The sequence below is a fragment of the Gracilinanus agilis genome, chromosome 1, assembly GCF_016433145.1.
Source record: "Gracilinanus agilis isolate LMUSP501 chromosome 1, AgileGrace, whole genome shotgun sequence".
Lineage (NCBI taxonomy): Eukaryota > Metazoa > Chordata > Mammalia > Didelphimorphia > Didelphidae > Gracilinanus > Gracilinanus agilis.
The window spans coordinates 184,840,748-184,864,415 of NC_058130.1; the positions used below are offsets into that span (position 1 = coordinate 184,840,748).

At 35.2% G+C, this 23,668-nt stretch overlaps 1 protein-coding gene across 4 annotated transcripts; it reads right to left on the bottom strand.

Annotated features, from left to right (window-relative positions):
* Positions 1-1,010: 1,010 nt before the first annotated feature.
* Positions 1,011-17,570, bottom strand: CEP20 (centrosomal protein 20). 4 transcript variants are annotated; one of them, XM_044657343.1, is made up of 5 exons: positions 17,535-17,570; positions 14,480-14,677; positions 11,550-11,634; positions 6,659-6,799; positions 1,011-1,120 (listed from the first exon to the last, which is right to left on the bottom strand). In XM_044657343.1, the coding sequence occupies exons 1-4, from the start codon at positions 17,560-17,562 to the stop codon at positions 6,700-6,702; spliced, it is 411 nt and encodes a 136-aa protein (XP_044513278.1). In that variant the 5' UTR covers positions 17,563-17,570; the 3' UTR covers positions 1,011-1,120; positions 6,659-6,699. The 4 variants fall into 4 exon arrangements, 3 of the variants coding, with proteins under 3 accessions (XP_044513278.1, XP_044513279.1, XP_044513280.1); XR_006505099.1 differs by lacking the exon at positions 11,550-11,634; XM_044657344.1 differs by lacking the exons at positions 1,011-1,120; positions 6,659-6,799 and adding an exon at positions 14,073-14,110 and having other exon boundaries at positions 11,546-11,648; positions 14,463-14,677.
* Between the last annotated feature and the right edge of the window lie 6,098 nt (positions 17,571-23,668).

Sequence of the window (23,668 nt, forward strand, 5' to 3'; positions counted from 1 at the left end):
ATACATGTTTCAGAGCAACTGGGAAACTCCACGTTATTCGTGTAACCGCTCTAATAAATATGGGAGAAAGTACATTTTAGAAGAGTTAACTTTACAAGAAAATTTCAAAGTATTTCCTATTTTGAAGCCAAAATAAATTTTAATGAAAACTTTTAAAGGCCAGATGTGAATACAGGATAGATACCTGGACATTTCATCTTTAAAATGTATAATGGAGGTATCTAGCTATTATATAAAAGCTAAACAGTACCATCTTTTTAAAAGGTAGACACATCCTGGTATTTTAACCCAAAGCCTGTCTCTTCATGCCTGCACTTTCCATACTACAAAATAAGCCCTTTGTTTTACTTAATGGAAATTTAAAGAGCTAGTTCTTGTCCCATCTCTAAATTAACTTTTTCAACAAAAGCATAAACTTTTCAAGGAAAGAGATTGGTGAGTAATTAAAAATTCATATTCTAAAGAATTTTAAAATCCTCAACTGTTAAAAGCTGAGGAAAAAAAAAACACCTCCCTGGAAAATCATCATATATTTCAAAAATTACTGATTAACCAAAGTTTTTCTGGTTTTAATGTATTCTTAAAATAACCTTTGCACTTCAAATTTGTTCCACATTTATATGTATTTTAAAGTAATTTTGCTATGTAACATAATTTTAGTTGGAGGAGGAAATATACCAAATGAAGTACACTGAAAAACATACTGTAGTGTATACTAAAGCTCTATTTTCCAGGAGGAACAAGAAAGGGAAAGAGGAGAGTTTCATGGCAAATGAATGCATTTTCATTTTCTATTAGTTTGGAATCTCCTAAAATATTGCCTAAAAACAAAATGCTTATCTTTTTCAATTCAAATTCAATAAGCTTAGTTAACCTTTATTCACAAATGTAGAAACACATGAGATGGCTAAATATGTTCCAAAAACTTGCATTTCTATAAAATACACATATTATTTGTATATTGTTATATTGTGACAATAAATAGCAATTTAATATACACGTAGGGAAATTAAAAGATGTATATTTGCACCAAATGAAAGCTATCATTTCTTCACAGCTTGAGAAACATGATGATCTTCTGTATTAGTGCCCATAATCCTTCACTTTTCTAAATGCCCATCTGAAATTCAAAACACATACAAAATATTTATACAGAATCAAAATTGGCAAGTTAGTTCTAAACACATTGGACTGTTATCAACATTTTTTCTTCCATTTTAAATATTTTATGAGAATTTTCCTCCACTACAAGTCCTCTTCTGATACTTCCTCATGGTATGGAGAACAGTGACTCTGGATTTTTGAAGACTTTGAGTTGGATCATAAATTCTAATGTGTGATGTCAAGCTCATAAGGGTCTGGCAACTGTTCAACAGATCAGTCTAGTTAAAATCAGAAGATTTATTATCAAAAAGTTGAGCAGTAGAAGATGAATTCGTGGCTGTAGCAAATCATGAAATGAAGGCACAGAAGGGTCATGATTACTGTCTGTGCAAAGAGTACTCACATTAATGAAATCACTGACCTTTAAAATTTTTAAGAATGAGAACTTTGTATAGTTTGGCACAAAAATAAAAGCTTTGGATCTTCTTAAAGCAAAAGGTGTAATTATAGCTTAATATACTTTTCCCAAGCACTTAAAAATGAGTAGTAGAAATCTACATTATCATAATTTTAAACTACTCATTTTAAGGTAAGTAGACTATTCTTGGAGAATAACTCCAAATATGTTAAGAGAATTGCAATCACTTTATATCCAAAAGAAACAGAAATCTTCCCTCAAAATTTTTGTGATAGCATTTTAATCAGTATTCTGAGATGCCAGTTTCTCCCTGAAAAATAAAAAAAAAGATTAATCTTGTATAAAAAATTTCTGCTTTCAGAGCACCCTCTTGTGGTAGGAAAAGAATTACCTAATAATTCTCATACTATAACTCTAAAAAATGCCTTTGTATATTATATTTGCTGAGAATTTTCTTAAGTTATAGTAAAATATGAGTAGAAATCATTTAAAGTTTCTGGGAAGTATGGAATATGTGAGAATTATGCCCTAAAAAATAAAATGATAGAATGCTTACAAGCAATAATTCCTGCTTTATCCACTTCTGCTCATTTTCTCTCATAACAAAAATATAAAGTGTAACTATTTTAATAGTTACAAAATGTAGCAGATTAAGGGTGGAATACTATGAGCTAACAATGAGCTTTCAAAGATAAATAGACTATAGAGATGTGGGTAAACAATTTTACTGAAAAGTACTGTGGAATGCAATGAATTTTGAATAATATAATAATGTAAGGACATTGTAACTAAACAAATAAGAAGTGATAATTTTTGGTGGGAGAATGAGAAAAGTTAACAACTAAATTTAAGGTTAGAACAGATTGTTTTAAAAAAGAGCATAGGGCAGCTGGGTAGCTCAGTGGAGTAAGAGTCAGGCCTAGAGACAGGAGGTACTAGGTTCAAACCCGGCCTCAGCCACTTCCCAGCTGTGTGACCCTGGGCAAGTCACTTGACCCCCATTGCCCACCCTTACCAATCTTCCACCTATGAGACAATACACTGAAGTACAAGGGTTTAAAAAAAAAAAAGAGCATATTTTATTATATTGGAATTTTTAAAGTTGAAAAGCAAGTTCAATGATACGAACCTTTTATATTACTTTTTACATCTTAAATTCCCAACACCTGGAGCTACTGCTTATCTTATAGATACTTCATACCAAATAACAAAATCTAACTGTAAGTAAAAGGTAACTATGTAGTAAACTTGGGTTTTCTGACCCTTTGGATTAGGGTGGGGGAAGGAGCATTCTTTAGGTTTCCTAATTAAGACTCATAAGGCTGAAAGGGTGCTTAGAAATAATCTGGTTCAACCCCATTATTTTACAGAGAGGTTAAAACTTGCCTAGGCCCACTTAATACACCCGTCTTCCCCTCATCTGAAAAAGTAGGCCACTAGTTCCAGAATCTAGATCATTTGGCTCACAGCCCAATATACTTTCCACACACATTAGCTACGGGTTTAGAGATTCCACTCTGCTAGTGAGTTTCATTAGGTATTTGCAACACTAAAATTAATTCTCCTTTTTGAAATTGATATTTAAGTTCCAGAAGGTAAGGTTGCACTGGATGCTACAAGATAATTTATATTTGAGACATTTCATTTATGATTCAATTCAATCTGCTAAATTAGACTGCCTTTCTTTTCTTTCTTTTAAATAACCCTTACCTTCAGTCTTAAAATCAATACTGTGTTTTCATTCCAAGACAGAAGAGAAGGAATAAGCAATGGGAGTTAAATGACTTGCCTAGGGTCACACCAATGGGAAATGTCTAAGGTCAGATTTGAACCCAGAACTTCCTGTTTTCTAGGCCTGGCTCTCAGTCCATTTAGCCACCTAACTGTCCTCTGTATAAGTCTTCCAAAAAAAACAGAATGAAGACCACAAAAAAAAAAGTCTTCTTGGAAAATCATGCTTTTCAAGAGGAGAGAGATGAAAATCATACACTTTTCAAGTATTTGTACAAAAAGGTCACTGCCATTTAGAAATATCTCTGATGCTCAAAATATATTTTGAACTTGTAAAAACATTCTGGTGTTTATGATAATTTGGATGAAAAGATCACTATCAATGTTCTATGATATGCAAGCCTCCAAATGCTTAATAGTACAGGAATGAATAACAGCTTCAAAGGCAATGTGGGATATTAGAATAGACAGAGATTTAGAGTCAAGGGACCTGTGTTAGAAATCTGACTCTGCTTTCTATATGATAATAGGCAAATCATTTAAACTTTCTGGATTTCTTATTCTGTAAAATATTCCCAACTGTAAAATAAAAGAGTTGGGCTAGATGATTCCCAAAGTCCTTTCTAGTTCTAAACCCTATGAGTGCTTTCTTCATAAATTGGTACTACATTTAAGAAATATTTAGAGTCCAATTCTCTTGATAGTAAATTCACCTAATTAACAAAATGTATTCCTAGAGCCAAGAACATTAAGAATAATGTTTACGGGTATACTCAATACTCGAAAAACTGTTTCTGAAGAGTGTTTTTCTTTTAAAATGACCAGAAAAACCCACTACAATCTACATAGGAAAATGACTTGTAACCTAGAGATTCCAAAGTCGATATGGTAGTTCCAATTTTTAAATTCATTTTAAAATGTGAATTGTCATCATTTATGAATATCAACAATCCAACAAGTAAACATTAATTTATGAAAACTCAAATGACAAAGATAATTTACCTAAATGTTCATTTAAAGTCACGCAAGCAATATGAGAAACCTATGCAGGATTGTGAATATTCCAACATTTGCTCCAGGAATCATGGATTCAAATTTCTCCTGCTACCCTAGTCCCAGTTTGGGGACATAATGTTTAAAAGGGTGATGAGCAGCTTTCCTTGGTTGGATGTAATCAGAAGCTTCAAAGTATTAAAAATGTGTGGAAGACAGACTTCTAATTAAGGCTTTTCCCCTCATTAGAAAAAAATTAAAATATCATTGAAAAAGGGAAAGCTTTGTAATGAAATAGGAACAGTTATCAATAAATAGGGTGTTCAAATAGATCTGCAGAACCTATTCCTTTATGAAATAGGTAGAGTTCTATATAAGCAAAGGATTCACATCTCACCTACCTCCCCTGAAAGATTGATCTACCCATATTTACTTAGCATCTTCTTCCTTTATTTTTATATGGGAAGGAAAATACAATTGACGTCAAAAAGAGACTTACTAATTCTTAAGAAAATTCTTTAATGGATTATAGAGACAGCTAGCAAACATCTAGAAAAGGAAGCCTTCATTACAAAAAGCCTCATTGGTTCATCAAAAATAAGTCACATCAGCTTGGTGGTTCAGTAGATAGAAAGCCAGGCCTAAAGACAGGAAGTTCTGGATTAAAATTTGGCCTCAGACACCTTCTAGCTATATGACTGGGGGGAAAGTCATTTAACTAACCCCATTGCCTAGCCCTTACTGCTTTTCTGACTTGGAACCAATACACAGTATTGATTCTAAGACCAAAGGTAAGGGTTTTGTTTTGTTTTTTTTAAAGTCAAGCAGAGTAATTTTCTTTTTGACAGGGTTTATTACTAAACAAGTAGATCAAGAAGTGTTCCACAGTTTAACTAGATTTGAACAAAACATCTGAAGTATCTCCTAGTCTTCTTATAGAAAAGATGGAGAGATGCAAACTACAGATTTAGAACTAAGTGAATAGCCAGACACAACAAAATAGTAGCTGATTTGATGTCAAATTTGCAGGCAAACTTGAGTAGAACATCCCAGAGATCTGTGCCTAGCACTATAAATAACTTGGTTTTTATAAAAGCAAAGATGGCAGAAAATTAGAAAGGACATCTAATATAATGGAAGACAATGACGATCCCCAAAAAAATCTTGACAGGTTAGAATACCAGGCTCAATTTATTAAGATGAAATTCAATAGGATAAATGTAAAAACTTATACTTGTGCTTAAAAACATTCTCAAATACAAAATGGGAAGAACCTTCCTTCCTTCACTGTGCCCCAAGGGAAAGAAAACCTAGTTACCTTTTATTTAAACAGTTAGAAGTTGTTAGTTAGTATGAAGTATCTGTAAGATACTAAGTAACTCCAAGAGTTGGGAATTTAAGATGTTAAGAAGTAAAGGGCTTATACAATTGAACTTGTTTTTAAAATTAAAAATTCCTTTATGATAAAATATACCCTATGATATGGCAGTGGTGTGGCAGGTAAAAAAAAATTAATGGGATCTTGGGCCAGGTGGAGAGGTTTAGCATCCTGGAATAAAGAGGTGAAAGTGCTGCTGTGCTGTGCCCCAAAAGGAATACATCTGGCATATTTAGGACATCCAAGAAAGAGTAACCAGAACAGTAAAGAGTTTTGAGTCCATGTCATATGAAGATCAGCAGAAAGACAAGGCATTGTTTTAGCCTGAAGAGATCGCATAGCTGACTTCAAGAATGTGAAGGGCTGTCACAAGGAAGAGGAATTTTTTACTTACTCTATCTGGCACCAGAGGTCAGAACCAAGGGGCAAATTTAGGCCTCTTAACTAAAATATCATCATTAGAATCATCCATGAGTGAAATGGGCTGTCCTGAGATGTAGGGCATTACTCTCCTTTCTCTCTTTGGCCTCCACCCCAACTTGACTGTTTTTGAGGAGAGGCTAGATAACCATTTGTCACACAGTTGCAAGAGAGTTCTTCCTGGATTAGGTTCTATGGCTACAAAGATACTTTCCAATTAAAGTTCCATATTTCTATGAAGTATAATAAGGTCTAGCATACAAACAAATCTTTCATCAAGAATTCATTTTTGGGTCATCAACTAGAATCTCAGAATTTTGTTCTTAAAGCCATTTTCTCTCTGGGATTCTCTAAGGATGGTATTTTGGGGCTAGGAGGTATAAATTAATATCACAGGGTAATTGGTACAAATAAAATTATGCTCACAATAAAATATTCCATGCTTGTCAACTCCAGGAGGGGAAAGGGAAGAGGAGGAAGACAACATGAATCATGTGACTTTGGAAGAAAAAAAACAAAATAATGAGATATTCCAAGAGAAAAAAGTATATAGTATTAACAGAACAGAAATTAACATTCAATTATAGTTAGAAGACTTTTTTTTAAAAACTTACACACATCTCATGTTTTTTTAATTGGACTGCCTGTCAAAATTTCATCTTGGAGGCTGGAGTGAAGATCCTTTCATGAAAGTGGTTTGGATGCCATCTTTACTTGCATGTAAGAAATGAGATATAATTCCATATAAAAGAGGTCTACGGTAGAGAGGAAATAAAATCAATAAAAGCAGCAAATATGGTATTAAGATTAGAAGAAAAACTTCTGAAGTTATATGACCTACATTGTCTCCTTCTCTTCCCTCCTCCCTCCCAGAGCCAGTAAGCAATTTGATCTGGGTTACACATGTCTAACGCTTCTTTTAAATCCAAGGTAGTTAACATCATTTTACTACATACTTTTAAATTTAGATAAAACATATTATCAACAAGGACTACTGGAGGTAAGTGACCAACTAAAGGTCAGAATCCTGGATAGTCTTCCTTCTGAAATCTTGTGTTACTGTAGTCTTCTCTCCTTTCTTCTTCCTGTATAATCTTTCCTTCTGGTCTTCCTTGCCAGATCACTGTCCATACATCATACATAACATAACCCTTAACTGTGAATATATTCCAAAGTTTTATTCTGGGCCCTTTTATGTTCTCTTTCTTAGTCTATTCCTAAATTTATGTATCTAGTTCTAGTCTCTATCTTGACTTCCAATTTCATATTACCAACTGCCTTTTGATATTTAGAAGAGAATATGCTGGAGGCATCTCAAACTAACCAAGTCCAAAACAGAACTCATTATCTCTGACCACACTCCTCCAACTTTCAATCCTTTCCAAATTTCCGAATTACTGTCAAGGGACTAGCATATCCATGCATCCAGATTTACAACTTTGGAGTCATCTTCAGCTCCTTACTTTCCCTCACTTCACAATACACACATTTGCCTAGTTTTATTAATCTTACCTCAAAACATTATCTCTCATATGTTTATCTTCCTCTCTACTCACAAAGCTACCATTTTATTTCAAACACTGAAGATCTCTAGCCAGCATTAATGAAATAGCTTGGTCTCTCTGTCTCAAGTCTCTGCGTTCTCCAATTCATCCTCCACATAGTTGATGCCACTGCTATAGAAGATTTTCATGATATGACAAAGGTCTGACAAGAGGCAACTGTATAGTGGCATGAACTTTGCCTTTTCCTGGCCTATGTGATCTTGGGCAAGTGATCTAACCTTTAAGGGTCCATTTTCTCATCTGTAAAAAGAATGGGTTATCTAGACAACATCTAAGGTCAACTTTTAACTCTAAATGTAGGATTCTATGATCTGAATTTCCTACCAACTCTGCATCCAATAGTTTCTCAATATAGGAACTATATCTAGGCCTAGATATTTATTATCTGTTAAACTGCTACTCTTAAAAGAACTGTATTACTCATATAAAATACTAATTTCCAAAATTCAACATCAGCCTGGAGGGGCAAATCTATTTCTAGTGTGGTATATCAAAATTTCAACTAGAGTCTGATCCAAAAATAGTTTAAAAAAAAAAAAAAGGAAAAATATTCAGCTTTAACATATAGGGCAAAGACAATTTCCAACTCATTTTGTTATAGTTATCAGTTCCATTTGTTTGAAACATTACATTATATTATCATAACCCATTTGGTCATTTGACCATTTAATAGATTAAAAACATTGAAAGTGAATTTACGTTCAAGTACCAGCTCTGGAATTTACTAACTGGGTAATCTTGGGTAAGTAACTTAACCTTTTGCATCTCAAGTTTCCTTAACCATAAAATGAGAGGAATTATACTAAATGAGAAGTTATTCATCTGGAATTTGGGGACTTTGTAAAAAAAAAATTTGATAATTGTATTTCAAGATCATCAAAATCCTCTGTATTTTATAAATTTAAAAACCTTATTTTGAGGAAAAGCCTTTTGGTATCACTAGACTGTCAAAGGGGTTTATGATACATGAAAGGTTAAGAATTTCTGTGCCTAAATAACAGAAAAAGATCTGTTTGTACAAAGATATTTATAATTGCACTTTTTGTGGTGGCAAAGAATTGGAAACTAAAAGGATGTCCCTCAACAAGGAAATGGTTGAACAAATTATGGTATATGATGGTGTTGGAATACTATGGTGCTATAAGGAATATTGAACAGAATGATTTCAGGAAGAGCTGTAAAGACCTACATGAACTGATGCAAAGCAAAATAAGCATAACTAAGGGAATATTATACACAGTAACTGAAACATTGTGTAACAATCCAATGTGTTAGACTTTGCTTCTAATAGCAATATAATGATCCAAGACAATTCTGAGGACTTATGAAAAAGAATGCTATCCACCTCCAGAAAAAAACTGTTGGAGTAGAAATGCAGATGAAAACATTTGATTTATCACTTGTTTATTTGGGTATGTTTTGGGATTCTGATTTTATAAGATTATTCACTTATGAAAATGAGTAATATGACAAAGTTTTATGTGATTACACACACACACACACACACACACACACACACACACACACCAGATTGAATTGCTTGTCAGCTCCAGGAGGAGGGAGGGAAGAAGGAAGGGAGAAACATGGATCATATAGCTTCAGAAAACTTATGTGAAAATTTGTTATTAAAATAAAATTTAAAAAACTTTTTAAAAAAATTTCTGTGCCAGACTGTTTCTAAAGAATCTCCTAGCTCTGGCATATGATGCCATCCTAAATTAATTGAATCAAAAAGTAAACTATATATTAATTGTGCCAAATTGGGGAAATTTTTTTAAAATTATCTCAAATCTTTCTTCACATAAGTTTAAAAATTGTTTTTGCCTAACTTGATATAAGAAGCAATTCAATTTTATAACTATGGATTCATAAAAGTTTTTTCCTTATATTTGCTCTAAAAAACAAAATATCATAAATATCTACATTTAATCATTTGTTGTTCATTTAAGTTGATAAACTTTCATGACACTATTATATTATATGCTTGGTATTCCATACTAAAAGAAGATCATAATAAATATAAAACCAAACAAGTCTCTTTCAATGTAGGATCTTCAATATGTTATACATACAAAAAAAGCTGGTAAAGAGGACCTGGGTTAAAATATGACTTCATATACTTCTTAGCTGTGTGACCTAGGCAAGTTACTATAAAAGGGAATTCTTTATTCATGTTCTAATTTAACTGGGGACCTGGAGGTCCTTTTACCATAGAGATGTGTAAAGCTATACCAGCCCACAGTGAAAGGAAGTAGAAACCAGAGAGACTGGAAATGAGGTAAGAAGGGGTTATAAAAGGCCAGTACAAGGACTGAGAGGGGCTTTTTGGGCTTTTTGACCTTTTTTGGGTTGGGAGGTGGTCACTGGTAGTTGGTCATTGGGGGCTGGTTGATGGTGGTATGGGTTGGTGATTAGCTGGTGGTTGGTTGTTAGTCGGGAGATAGATATCTATACGTATTGATTCTGCCTGGTGAGCTGAGCTGAAGGATGATTCAGCTGGACTTTCTCTAACAGTAGTTATAGGGTAAATAGTTAGGTATTAGGCAATTTCTTTCTCTACTTCTTTCCTATATTTCTCTCCTTTGTTATAGTCATTTTACTATATCCTTTTACTGTCTCTATTTTAATAAAACTAAATTGTTAAAAGCTGCTAGAAGTTTTTTTTTCTTTTCTCTGGTTTAAAGGAATAATATTAATTTACAACTCTACTATATTCTCATTAAAACTTAAGTTATTAAAAGCTGCTCTTATTTTGTCAAAACTCCTAATTTAACCCTTACATTATTTAACTCCAATTGCCTAGCCCTTGCCATTTTTTTATCTTAGAATCAATACTCAATATCTATACCATATCAGTACTCGGTATCAAGTCCAAGATAGAAAAGCTTAAAAAAAAGTTAGTAAAACTAGAAATGTATGTGTCATACATTTTAAAAGCTATATTTCACTGTAGTAAACAAACTAGAAAAAGAATGTTCAAAGCTCTCATCTTTTATTAAATATAACTTCATACATTCTTGAAATATTGATTACCTTAGATATCATATGTAGCAATCAGTTTTAGTTTTAAAAAATATTTTATGTTTAAATTCTAAAAATTAAAATAAATAAAAGGATAAGTTATTTGCCCAAGATTACCCAGTTAGTAAATTCCAGAGCTGATAAATTAAATATCCCACTTTTTAATTAGAATCATAGTGTAGGAGAGAGCTAAAAAACGCCACACAATGTGAAACAAAACTGTTAAAATAGAAATAGAAAAAAAAATACATTTTTTAAAAAGCAAAGAAATAGAGAGCACTGTATCTGAGATGTCTGTACCTACACGCAAATGATGAAGTAAAATAATGTGGTATTATGCTATTAGTCATGAAATAATTAAATGGTACTAAACTCTAAAGCCTCATTTACTTGGCACATGAATAATATGAAGAAAACCCTTTGAAAATTTATAAATGAACAAATCTTAACCAAAGAGTTACTTCTGGCCAAGGAAATAAATAGAAACATACAGTGATTTTCTTCACACTGTTTTTCCAAATGCTCTTTATTCATTTATTCAATTACAAATATTTATTTAATGCCTATCATGTGCAAGAAACTGAGCTAGGTATCTATTGTAAGGGATATAAACAATAAGATATAGTCTCTGAACTCAAGAGAGCATTTTACCAGGCAACCACTGAATGACCACAAGAATTTCAGCTAGGGTTTACTGGAGCAGGCCTAAGAAAGCATTTGCAAAAATATCTGGCCTTGCAAGTTGCTTTTCAAGAAAATCCAGTTTGCTACAAGAGCCCAAAATTGTCCAGTTTACAAACCTTGATTTACAAACTAACTTCTACTGTTAGCTAAAACAAACATTAGGAAACAACTTGCCTATATAGATGTGGATGAAGAAAACAAAAAAAGGAAAACTTTTAAAGAAATAATATCTTACATTGTTTTTGCATTCGAATCTTCAAATATATTTAATTCCTTAATGAGAAATTGTCTTTCCAATGGCACTGCTGGTTGACCAGATTCTGAAAAAGTATGGCTATTTTTATTAAATCCTCAGGGACCATAAAACAAAAATAATTATGTAGAGTTTCATTTTCAAGTTTTATAAAAATTATGGAAGTAAACACCGTATACTATATAATCAACTGAATAGTCTATTTTTTAAGAGGACAATCTCATGAGAGATTACAAATCAGATAGAGATGATAACTGAAGTCTTTCAGAAAATATTTTAAAAGATCTATAAAAATTAGCTAAACATTTAAGATGATACAACCTTACTGAAATTACATGTTTTATTTTCTCCTAGGTTAAGTACACCAGCATCAGACTGATAGAATTTTTATAAACAGGAACTATTAAAAATAGTTTCCTTCAAAATCTATTTCTATTTCCTTCAAAATCAGATGAAGAGAAAAAGTGACATCAAAATCCATTCTATCAGTGAACTAAGAAATAAGTTTGACAGTATAAAAAGTGAGTGTCCTTTTTGCTTGCCCCAATAAGTACATAACCTTTTACCACTGAAGAGTACCATTCTAAGGTGATGAATGGCCTTGAACCATAACCATATAGTCACTAAACTTAAGCCTTACTTCAAACTTATAGTTGCTGCTCGTGAGGTTGTTTCAGTCATATCCAACTCTGTATTACCCCATTTGGAGTTTTCTTGGCAAGGACAGTGGAATGGTTTGCTATTTCCTCTTCAGCTCCTTTTACAGATGAGGAAACTGAAACAAACTGAGGTAAGTGGCTTGTCAGGGTCACGCAGCTAGTAAGTATCTGAGGCTGGAATGAACTCAAGTCTTCTTGATGCCAGGTCTAGCACTCTATCCACTGCGCCACCTAGCTGACCTTCTAGGTCAGCTTGGAAAAGTTTATTCTTTAATTTTTTAGTTTCTTCATTTCATTTCTTTATTAGCCTAGAAGGCAGTGAATGTTCAACAAATATTAGGAGCTAATAAGTGATAAATGGTGGCAGTAATCCAATTTCTAATGGATTACTGCCACCATTTATCATATATATGATATATATGTATGTTATACATATATATCTCATATATATATATATATATATATATAAATAAAATCACAAAGTAATAGCATATTTTTCCTCCCCTAGAGGTGATGCATTTTGAGTTAGTCCTTTTCTCATTAAAAATTTTGTCTCACTCTAATCTCTCAAATGTGAAGATGTTCATGTTTTGTTCTGAGAAGGGCTTTAGAAATCTTATTTAATTCTACATAAGTCAATAAACTAAAGCATTAATGGAAAAGGTCAAGGTAATATATAAGAACTTCAGAATATGCTATCCTCTTAGTGTAACAAAGATGAGAAAGGCAGACAGATGCCTGGACCAAATTTTAAATTACACATCAGACATTTTAAAGTGATTTGTACTATATTTCAACTATCTATAATGTTTTCACCTGAGTTATTCCTCCAACTATAAAGTTTACAACCCATTTAGGACATGCTCTTTGAGAATTTCTGTGACTGAAAAATTTACTGATGATTAACCTCTTTAAACATAGCCAGGCTGATCTTTGGCAGAAAAACTTAAGTTTTCCAGCTTTGTATGACCTGTACTATAATACTTTAAAAATTAATGTTCAGTATATTCTAATAATGCCTGTATCTTTAAAGTTCCATGTTATCAATTCAATTAATCCTGACAAGGAACTCTAGTTCTATTTGATAGTAGGAATACTTATACTGATAACAGAAAAACTGAACAAGTGATTAATTTAACCAAACTGATTTCGAAAATTCCTAAATATCACCAGAATAAAACTGCCCTAGAGATCAAAAACCAATTAGACTTGTTAACAAAAAGAAAACTGAGGGCAGCTGGGTTGCTCAGTGGATTGAGTGCCTAGAGATGGGAGGTTCTAGGTTCAAATCTGACCTCAGACACTTCCTAGCTGTGTGACAGTGGGCAAATCACTTAACCCCACTGCCTAGCCCTTACCACTCTTCTGCCTTAGAGCCAATACACAGTATTGACTCCAAGATGGAAGCTAAGGGTTTAAAAAAAAAAAAAAAAAGAAAACTTTGCACATACTAATTTCATTTGCAAAATGAAATTACAAGGACCAGTAGTTCATTGTGCATAGTAACAGCAATGTCTTAAAAGATGAATAAGTCTGAAAGACTTGACTACATGGATCAATACAACAATCCAAAACAATTCCAAAGAATCTATGACAAAAAATGCAACATGAACTGAGTGCAAATTGAAGTATAATTTTCTTGCTTTTTTTTTTTGCAATATAGTTAATAAAGAAATATTTTGTATGATTTCACACATATAATTGTTATATTACCTTCTCAGACAGTGGGAGCTCACAGCTAACTAATCTTTTTTTTTTTTAACCCTTAACTTCTGTGTATTGGCTCCTAGGTGGAAGAGTGGTAAGGGTGGGCAATGGGGGTCAAGTGACTTGCCCAGGGTCACACAGCTGGGATGTGTCGGAGGTCGAATTTGAACCTAGGACCTCCTGTCTCTAGGCCTGGCTCTCAATCTGCTGAGCTACCCAGCTGCCCTGCAGCTAACTAATCTTAAGCATCTTATTAATTTATCTTACAACAGAGGGAGGGAGAGAATTTGTAACTCAAAATTTTAAAAGAATGTTTAAAAAGTAAATAATAAAAAATTTAAAGAATATCTCAGTTGCAAAGATGTTTTCTAGCAAGCTGGTAAAAGTTATGAGATCTTGGTTATGGCTTGGAAAAAAGCTCAATAGGTTATTTCAAGTCTCCAAGTCTATTGTTTTTGCTGATAAAACTGGATCATTAAGCTAACTTACCTTTGCAAAAAATGAAGAAAAGGATGATGATTCATTTAACAAACAATCTATACGTACCAGCTGTAAGGACAGATGCTGAATACTTATATTTGTTGAATTCCAAATACTCCCGAATTAATTCATTAATTAGAAGGTTTTCATGAGACAGTGGTGGAGGTTTTTCACCTTGATCATCTAGTGCATTAAAAACTTCAGCTCGGATCTTTGCTCTTAAGTGGCCCAATACGCCTCTTTTTTCCAGTGTATCCTTTAAAACTATTAAATAAGACAAGATTTTAGTACAAGAAATCTAAGACAAATCATTGATCATTTGTATAGATATATTGTTATTGGACAAGTTGGGACTTTCACAAAAAAAAATAAATATAAAGCACTAACAACAAAACAATGAATGATAGGTTCAGACTAAGCATTGTGGCTTCCTCTAAACTCTTATCACTGACTCCTGGATCCAGCACTAATCCACCTCCCCATTTCCATCCATTTAACAGATAACAACTATAGTACTATATATACTTTACTATAGTAAAAGTACTATAAATCCTGAATTCCATTTCTCCCTACTTTTTTAAAGCTGTTGGCCATTTTCCAATGATAACTCACATAATATAAAGAAGGCAAATATATTTTAAAACTATATGGTAACTTTTTTTGTTTCTGTTTTAGATAACAAGCCAAAACTTTTTGGGTCATGGGGAAGATGATGAGACAGCAGGGAATGTTTGGAGGAATGGACACACTCAAAAATGTACATGTAACATTTGGCAAATTCAAAAATTCTATTTGGTTAGAGAAGTAGTGTAATTAAAAAGTCTAATGGCTTTTTAAATTACCTCTTTTCTACAAGAAATTAAATCCCTCAACTTATCTGTATATGTAAGTATAGCTACAACTCCAGCATCTTATGCAAATGTTAAAATTAGTTAACTGAGTGCCTGTGCTGTATTTTATTTCTCCTTTACCTGCTGCATACAGAATGTCAGCCACCTAGTCATCACTGGAAATGATGGGAAAAAAAGACTTGGTTCCTTCAGAGAACTTTTACTCTAGCTGAAGAGACCAAATTATAAATTTATGGAATCTAAGGGTTGAAAGGGATCATGGACAACATCTACTCAAAATCTTTGATTCTGAAGAGTTCTGAGGAAACTCAGGCCCAGTGAGATAGAAGTATCTATAGTCATAAGTACAGTAGTTGGAAGCAAAGCCTAGATAAGCACTCAGGTCTCCAAATTCCTGCTTAGCCCCTACCCTCCCATATTTCCATAACATCAATCAGGGGAAAATACCAATACAGAAGCAAAACACTATAAACATGTGATTTATTATCATGACAGCATAAGATGAGCTAAATCAGGGTATGATGACCAAGGAATAAAATCTTTGGAGTCACTAACACCTGAGTTCAAAATCTGCTTCTGGTACATACAAGCCCTATGGCCAGAGGCAAGTCAGTTAACTTTCTCAGGGGCCTGGGCAGACTGAAGTAGCTAGATGGTTTAGGAGATACCGTGCCTGACCTCAGAGTCAGAAAGACCTAAATTCAAATTCAGATATTTAAAACAGTGACTGGCAAACAGCAAGAGATCAATGAATGTGTGTTGAATTGCTAACTGACCCTGGGCAATTTGCTTGAACCCTCTAGGCCACAATTTCCCCATTCGTAAAACAGGGCTCCTAAAAGCATCTATTTGGTTATTATGTTAAAAGAATGAGAAAATATAGGGTCCTAAAAAAGACTTACTGTTTAAGCTATTAAAAGCTTAATAGTTTAAAACAGGAGTGTTTTTTTAGATAGTCAATACGTTTATTAAGAAGAGCCTACAATTGGGGAAACAAAGGAAAAAGTTAATCCCATCCTCTAGGTGTTCAGTCTAAGGAAGACAATAAGCAACTGTGTACAAATAAGCTGTATATGCTAAGAAATATAAGTGAATAAGCAATAAGGTTAAAGAGGAAATAATCAACAGAGAAAAGGAACTAGAATTAAGATCAGTAAAGACTTTCTGTTGAAGGTGGAATTTTAGCACTCTTTTTATATCTATTTTAGATATCTTGTTCTTTTTGCAAACTCTAAAGGTGCTATAGAAAAGCTAGTTATTATTTTAAAATAAGGTGACTCTTGGATCTGCATCAGTGGAAGACCTGCAGCAGGGACAACCCCACTCCCAAAACTTAAGTAACTCCAGAGTGGTGGGCCTGGGGGACTTTTTCAAGAAAGATTTGTTGGGGAGGGAGAGAATTGTGAATAAGACGAAGAGGGAGTCTGTGAACCCGTTTAGGTAACTGAGAAATGTTTGGATACTACCTACCCCCAGGTCTAGTAGAAATCTGAGCGCCTCTAGGGCAGGGGCTGTGTCTTTTGCCCCTTTTAGTATCCCCCCAGGGCCTAGCCCAGTGTAGGACTGCCTTTATCTTTCCATAACATTAATCATGGGGGAAACATTAGCACAGTAGGCTCTCAATAAATGCTTACTGAGGGGCAGCTGGGTGGCTCAGTGGATTGAGAGTCAGGCCCAGAGACGGGAAGTCCTAGGTTCAAATTTGACCCTCAGACACTTCCTAGCTGTGTGACCCTGGGCAAGTCACTTAACCTCCATTGCCTAGCCCTTATTCCTCTTCTGCCTTAGAACCAATACAAAGTATTGATTCTAAGACGAAAGGTAAGGGTTTTTTAAAATTTTAAATAAATAGATGAATGAATGAACAAACAAATAAATAAATGTTTACTGACTAACCATCAATCAATAAACATTTATTAAGCGCCGATTACATGCCAAACACCTGGCAAAGGCCGGATACAAAAAGAAGCAAAATTAAAGTCCCTGCCCTCCAGTTTACCATCTAACGGGAGATTAAAAACAAAAACAAAAAAAAAAAATGAAAAAGCGAATTGGAAACCACCTCTAAGCCAACAACCTCGCTTTGACAGCCCGCCTTCGGGGCCAGGGAAGTGGATGAACCGTGCCCCCACTCCGGCCGTCCACCTGGTCCTCCCCATCCTGCTTGCCGCCCCAGCCCCTCCCCCGCCCGCGGGCCGGGCTGGTAGTCTCCCAGTTCCATCCAGGTCCCAGATTGAACTGCCCTGGCTCTACGCCCGTTCTTCATCTACCTGCTTTGAGCTCCGCAACAGTCGCCATTTTCCAACGGCCACCAGGGTAAAAGCGGAGGGGAGAGGTTGGGCTGGGGGGGTAAGGGCAGCGCGCCTGCGCATTACACCGCCCCGCCCCTCAGTGGCATCTGAACGCCCAGGGCCCCAGCCGCTCGCTCGCCACGCCCTTCACTCTAAACCTAGCGGGAAAATTCGAGGATTTGCGCAGACGCTTCGCCTACGGGCCAATCGGGTGGCTTCATGGGCGGGGCCTCTGACACCGAAAAGCGGCCCTTAGGGACGTGTGAAGCTGATGCGGTTTAGTTCTGTTTGTTTCCGCTTTGGGTTGTGGTGTTGAGAGTACTTCACTTATGGGCTGATGGAGAAGCATGGATGGGTTGCGATGGACATCATTAGAGAAAACATCTGAACCAATAAGAACACAGATCTAGATAGTTCTTTGAGTGTTCTGGATAGATCCGATGGGAAAGAACCCAGGAATTAAGAGACTGTGGAAAAATCCAGCCATGAGGTAAAGGCATAGTAGTGAGAATGCAGTAGAAGGGGTAAATCCAAGAGATACGTTAGCAAAAAAGAACTGGTGACATGGAAAATGGATAAATTGGAAGGCTAACTAATAATAGCTGAGGGTTACATGAGTCTCTGAGATTTACAAAGCATTTCATAGAATTATCACATCATCAAAACAGCTCGAGGGGATAAAATCTACATGTATCATCCTCAGAAATCAGAGAATCATAAATTTAGAAATGGGAAAGGAGTTTTGAAGCCATTTGGTCCAAACCTCTCATTTTAAAGATGAGAAAACAGGCCCAGAGACTTGAAGTAGCTTACTTAAGAGCCACCCACCTAATAAAAAGCAAAATTTCTCTGACAAGAAAGAAGCTATTACCCATAATAAAATTATATTCCCCATTCTCCGAAACTTTAGCAGATCATTTTCTGAGGGATGAACAACAGGTTCTTACAATCCACCCCCCCCCCTCTGATTACTGAGGGGATTAGAGATTAAGGCATTATTATAGTTACTATTTCATGATCAAAAAATGCTGCAGGTCATTTGAGTTCAGAAGAGTAAAGTTCCATTTCCTGAAAATTAAAATGATTCATCTGTTAAACAGGCACACTTTTCTTAAGAAACTATTAACCAAGCTGGGAGAAAATGAACTTTCCCTAACCACCCCTTCCAAAGATGGAATTTTACAAAGTAGAAACATCTAATGTTTGGAACTACATCTTGTTGGGATAGCCTTTTTTTTTTTTTAATAAATAATATGTTTATGTATCAGAGACTTCTGCAGAAAGCTGAGAACCAAGCCCAAATTGTTGATTTAAGATAGATTTTAGGAAAGTTTGCATTTTTGGACCTAAGAAATTGCACAAAAGAAGCTTTTTAAGGCTTATACATATACAATGCATACAGTACAAGTTGAAGATCTAAGTTGCTTTTTAAAGAGGATTTGTGTTTGATCTGCTTGACTTCTGAGGGCAGAATTAGGAAAAAGAGGTGAAGTTACCTAGAGATAGATTTAAGCTTGATAAGAGGATAGACTTCCTAACAATTATATGTCTCCCATAACGGAATGCACAACTTCAGAAGATAAGTGAATTTTCTTTCCCTAGAAGGCTTTAAGCAAATCTGGTGGACCACTTGTCAGGGATAATAGAAATGGAATTCTTGTCTGAATGTGACTTGACTAGGAATCTCTTTATAATTCAGAACAAGTGGTACAAAACAAGTCCTGAAAAGTAAAGTCCAATCAAATCATATGATCAGGAATCATTAACCTTACAAAGAGAAGCCAAGTTGTGGCTAACTAACTAGTCTAAGGTTTTCCCCACACAAAGAAGGGAGTGGTGATGGCAGCTGATTTGCACTTGAAAAATGCAAAGCTATTTTTTCACTGCTTTTTTCCAATTGGGGATTCTTAGGGCTTATATTTCCCTCATTTTAAAAAAGTTTACCCCTGTGAGTCATTCTCATTTTATTGTTGTTCACTGTAGATTATTGGTGACCCTGAGGACCATATCATGCCATTACTGTCCATGGGGTTTTTGTAGTAAAGATACTGTCGTGGTTTACCATTTTTTTCTCCAGTGGATTGAGACAAACTGGGTTAAGTGACTTGCCCAGGATCATACAGCTGGTAAGCATTTGAGGTATTTGAAAGTCTGTCTGGCTCTATCAACTGAGCCACCTAGCTCCCTCCCTCATTCCCATTTTAAGGGGAATTAACTTAATCAGATTGCTAAATCTACCTGAGATTAAGTCTGAAGGTCTGAAAGGTTTTATTGTGGCCAGGAGGAGAGTGTAATTGTCTTTTTTTTTTTTTTTAACCCTTGTACTTCGGTGTATTGTCTCATAGGTGGAAGATTGGTAAGGGTGGGCAATGGGGGTCAAGTGACTTGCCCAGGGTCACACAGCTGGGAAGTGGCTGAGGCCGGGTTTGAACCTAGGACCTCCTGTCTCTAGGCCTGACTCTCACTCCACTGAGCTACCCAGCTGCCCTAATTGTCTTTTTTTTTAAAGTTTTATTAGTGTTCCCCCCTACCCCAACTCCTATTTCCATTGTATAGGAGGGGTGATTTTCAATCTTGATATCCTTGGGAAAGGGCAGGCTTTATGTAGGGGCTCTATAGCAGGATCTTTGAATGCTAACCTTGGAGAAAGATGGAAAGAAGACCCAGAGCACAGTTCATTGAGGTGTTTGGAAGCTCCAAGCCCCCAATGGGAATTTATTCTTTTATTTTTAAATATTTTTCCATGTTTACATGATTAATTTTCTTTCCCTCCCCTCTTTTCTCCTGCCTCCCAGAACCAACAAGCTACTCCACTGGGTTATACAAATGTTATTACTTTATACCTATTTCCATATTATTCATTTTTGCTATAGAGTGATATTTAAAAAACTAAACCCGAAATCACATAACCATATATACATGTGATAAGTGATGTCATATGTTTTTCTTTTGCATTTCTACTCCCACAGTTCTTTCTCTCAATGTCGATAGCATTCTTTCTCATAAGTCCTTCAGGAGTATCCTGTATCATTGCATTGCTACTAGTAGAGAAGTCCATTACATAGGATAGTTCTACAATGTTTCTCTTTCTGTGTACATTGTTCTCCTGGTTCTGCTCATTTCACTCAGCATCAGTTCACTGAGGTTCTTCTAGTTCACATGGAAATCCTCCAGTTCATCATTCCTTACAGCACAGTAAAATTCCATCACCATCATATACCTCAAGTTTTTCAGCCATTCCCCAATCAAGGGAAAACCCTTCATTTTCCAATTTTTTGCCACCACAAAGGATGCAGCTATGAATATTTTTATACAAGTGTTTTTCCTTTTTATCTCTTTGGGGGTACAAACCTAGTAGTGATATTGCTGGATCAAAATGTATTTATGCATTCTTTTAAAGCCCTTTGAGCATAATTCCAAATTACCTTTCAAAATGGCTGGATTAATTTACAACTCCACCAGCAATGTGTTAATGTCCCAATTTTGCCACAACCCCTCCCACATTTATTATTTTCCTTTACTGTCATATTAGCCAATCTGCTAGGTATGAGGTAGTACCTCAGCATTGTTTTGATTTGCATTTCTCTAATTATATGTATATACAATTATATATATAAAACTCTATATCTCCAATAATAAGGGACCCAAACCTGAGATAAGGCTCTACTCTGAAGCAGTCAGCATGTAGATTCCAAATGCCTCTAGTTAAAAGGTTCTCATTTGCTTCAGACTTTCATAATAGGTTTCTCTTGGCTTTATCTATACTGTTCTCTTCTTAAAACAGCTTTTCATCCACTTCTGTTTAAATGACAATCCTGTATCCCAAGCCCTACCTCTCCTTAATGCTTTAACAAGCTGCACTTTTTTAAAAAAATCACTTGGCTGAATCAACTATGCCCCTAGTATGAACTCTATACCAGTAACCAGGGCCTTTCTTTAGCAGACTTCTCTTCTCCCTTCTCCCATTCTCATGGACCATTCTCTAGGACAGTTATGGGCAACCTTTTGAGCTTGGTGTGTCAAAATATTGCAACAACCTGGGCATATCTCAGGTGGTATGTCACTTTGAGAAAAAAAACCATAATTTTATGATATTTATAGTTTAAATAACAAAAATGTATAATTGTATTATGTAACTGTATTTAATAAACCAAAATAGGTATATTTATATAGGTAGAATTGTCATCTATAGTGCACAGAGTGTCTATACTACACTACAGCAAATGTTTTATCCTCGGCTTATGGCCCCATACTTCTCTGTATGGGTCCGCATTCTTCCACATGTCATTGAAAATGGCTACACAAGTGTCATAGATTTGCCATCACCACTCTAGGACCTCTAAACCATTCTTCTCTATCTTTTAGGCTTTTATAAACCCTGCTCTCGCCTCACTTTCCTCCTCTTCCATGTTTATCTCTATACTTAATTAGTTCATCTCTTACATGTCCTCTGCTCTGCTATTCCATTACCCCTTTTGTTCTATAGAAGCTCACATTGCCAAACTCCAACCTGTTCTTACTCTTCTGCTTCTCTGGCTCTTTCTCATTTGCTACTAAGTTGACTGAGAAACTGACAAATTTATGCTATTTAATCTCAATTGAGCCATCACCTTAGTAAGGCAATCCTTTTATTCCTCCCTAATTGATTCTATATCCCACTCCCCACAGAGATTGCTCTAAAACTTTTCTTTTCTCCTCAAGCATCCTACACTATCCTCTTTTCTCAGCTGAGAACCTTGTCTCTTATTTTACTGAGAAAATGAAGGCCAAATGTGATGAGCTAATACAAATATTATGTACCTTTGATTCTATCCCCTCCTGTCTTTCCCAAGAGATTGCCTGCAAATTATCCCTGCTTTCCCTCTAGTTTTCAGTCTCTAGCTAATTCTTCTTTCCCTCCTGTCTATGAACAACCCAAGTCTCCACTATCAAGACACAACCCTTACTAGGCCTTATTGAACCTCTTAAGCTATTGTTTTATGTCTCTTCTTCATTTCCAGTTGACCTCCTAGAAAATCTGTTCTTCTATAACTCATTTCTCAATCCTCTGTAATGTGGCTTTAGAAGTCATCTGTCAAATGAAACTATTCTCTCTTAAATGTCAACGGTTATCTTTTAATTGCCAGATCTAATGTTTTTTCATTTTTCTCATTCTTTTTCCGCTTCTCTAAAGCATTTGACATGTTTCATCACTCCTCCTGGATGCTAGGTAATTTTTTTAGGTTTTCATGGCATTACTCTTTCTTGTTTCTCATCTTATTTATCTAATGATTACTTCTTGGTCCTCTCTGCTGATTCATCTTCCATGTACTACTCTCTCCCCTCACTGTGAGTGTATGCTAAAGTTCTGTACTGGCTCCTTTTCTGTTCTTTTCTCTTCTCTTTCACATGGGGACCATCTATGCTCTATGCAGATGATTCACAACTCGACATATAGCCAACCCTAGTTTCTTTCTTGAGTTCTAGTCAAATATCTGCAAATACTTATTGGATATTTCAAACTGTATTAGGAGGGATCTCCCTCATCCCATATATCCAATCAGTTATCAAATCTTGTCATTATCAGCCTTATGGTATCTCTCTTTCCACCACCCTCATTCAGACCTTCATGACTTCTTTCTTGGACTTTTATCTTGGTTTCCCTGCTTCATTTTTTCCCTCTGCAATCTTTCTTCCACACAATTATCAAAGTGATTTTCTTAAAATGGAGATCTGACTGTCAATAAACTTATTGCCCCAGGATCAAATATAAAGTCTAGTTTTGTGATACTTTATTTCATTTTCCATACTTTATGATCTAACTAGACTGGTCTTCTTGCTGTTCCTCACATATCTTACTCTATTTTGTTTCTCTGTTCTGGCTTTTCCCACTCTTAAATCTGTTCCTCTTGTAAATAAGGACAACTTTTAAGAAGAAGGCCCAAGCATGACAACAAAGGAAAGTGGTGAATGTTGGAAGGGATGTGGCAAAATTGGGACATTAATGTATTGCTGGTGGAGTTGTGAATTGGTCCAGCCATTTATAAAGTATGTACCATAAGCCAGGCACTGTGCCAAAGGCTGGAAATACAAATATAAGCAGAAAGAAAATGCTTTCTGATGTTTTTGTTGTT

What these genes read in the sequence shown, in the direction of transcription:
- CEP20 (XM_044657343.1), bottom strand. Translation starts at nt 17,562, where the DNA reads ATGGCGACTGTTGCGGAGCTCAAAGCAG. An exon ending in AGCATCTGTCCTTACAGCTG is followed by an intron (nt 11,635 to 14,479) that starts GTACGTATAGAT and finishes ATACTTTTTCAG; the next exon opens with AATCTGGTCAACCAGCAGTG. An exon ending in GATTCGAATGCAAAAACAAT is followed by an intron (nt 6,800 to 11,549) that starts GTAAGATATTAT and finishes TCTCTACCGTAG; the next exon opens with ACCTCTTTTATATGGAATTA.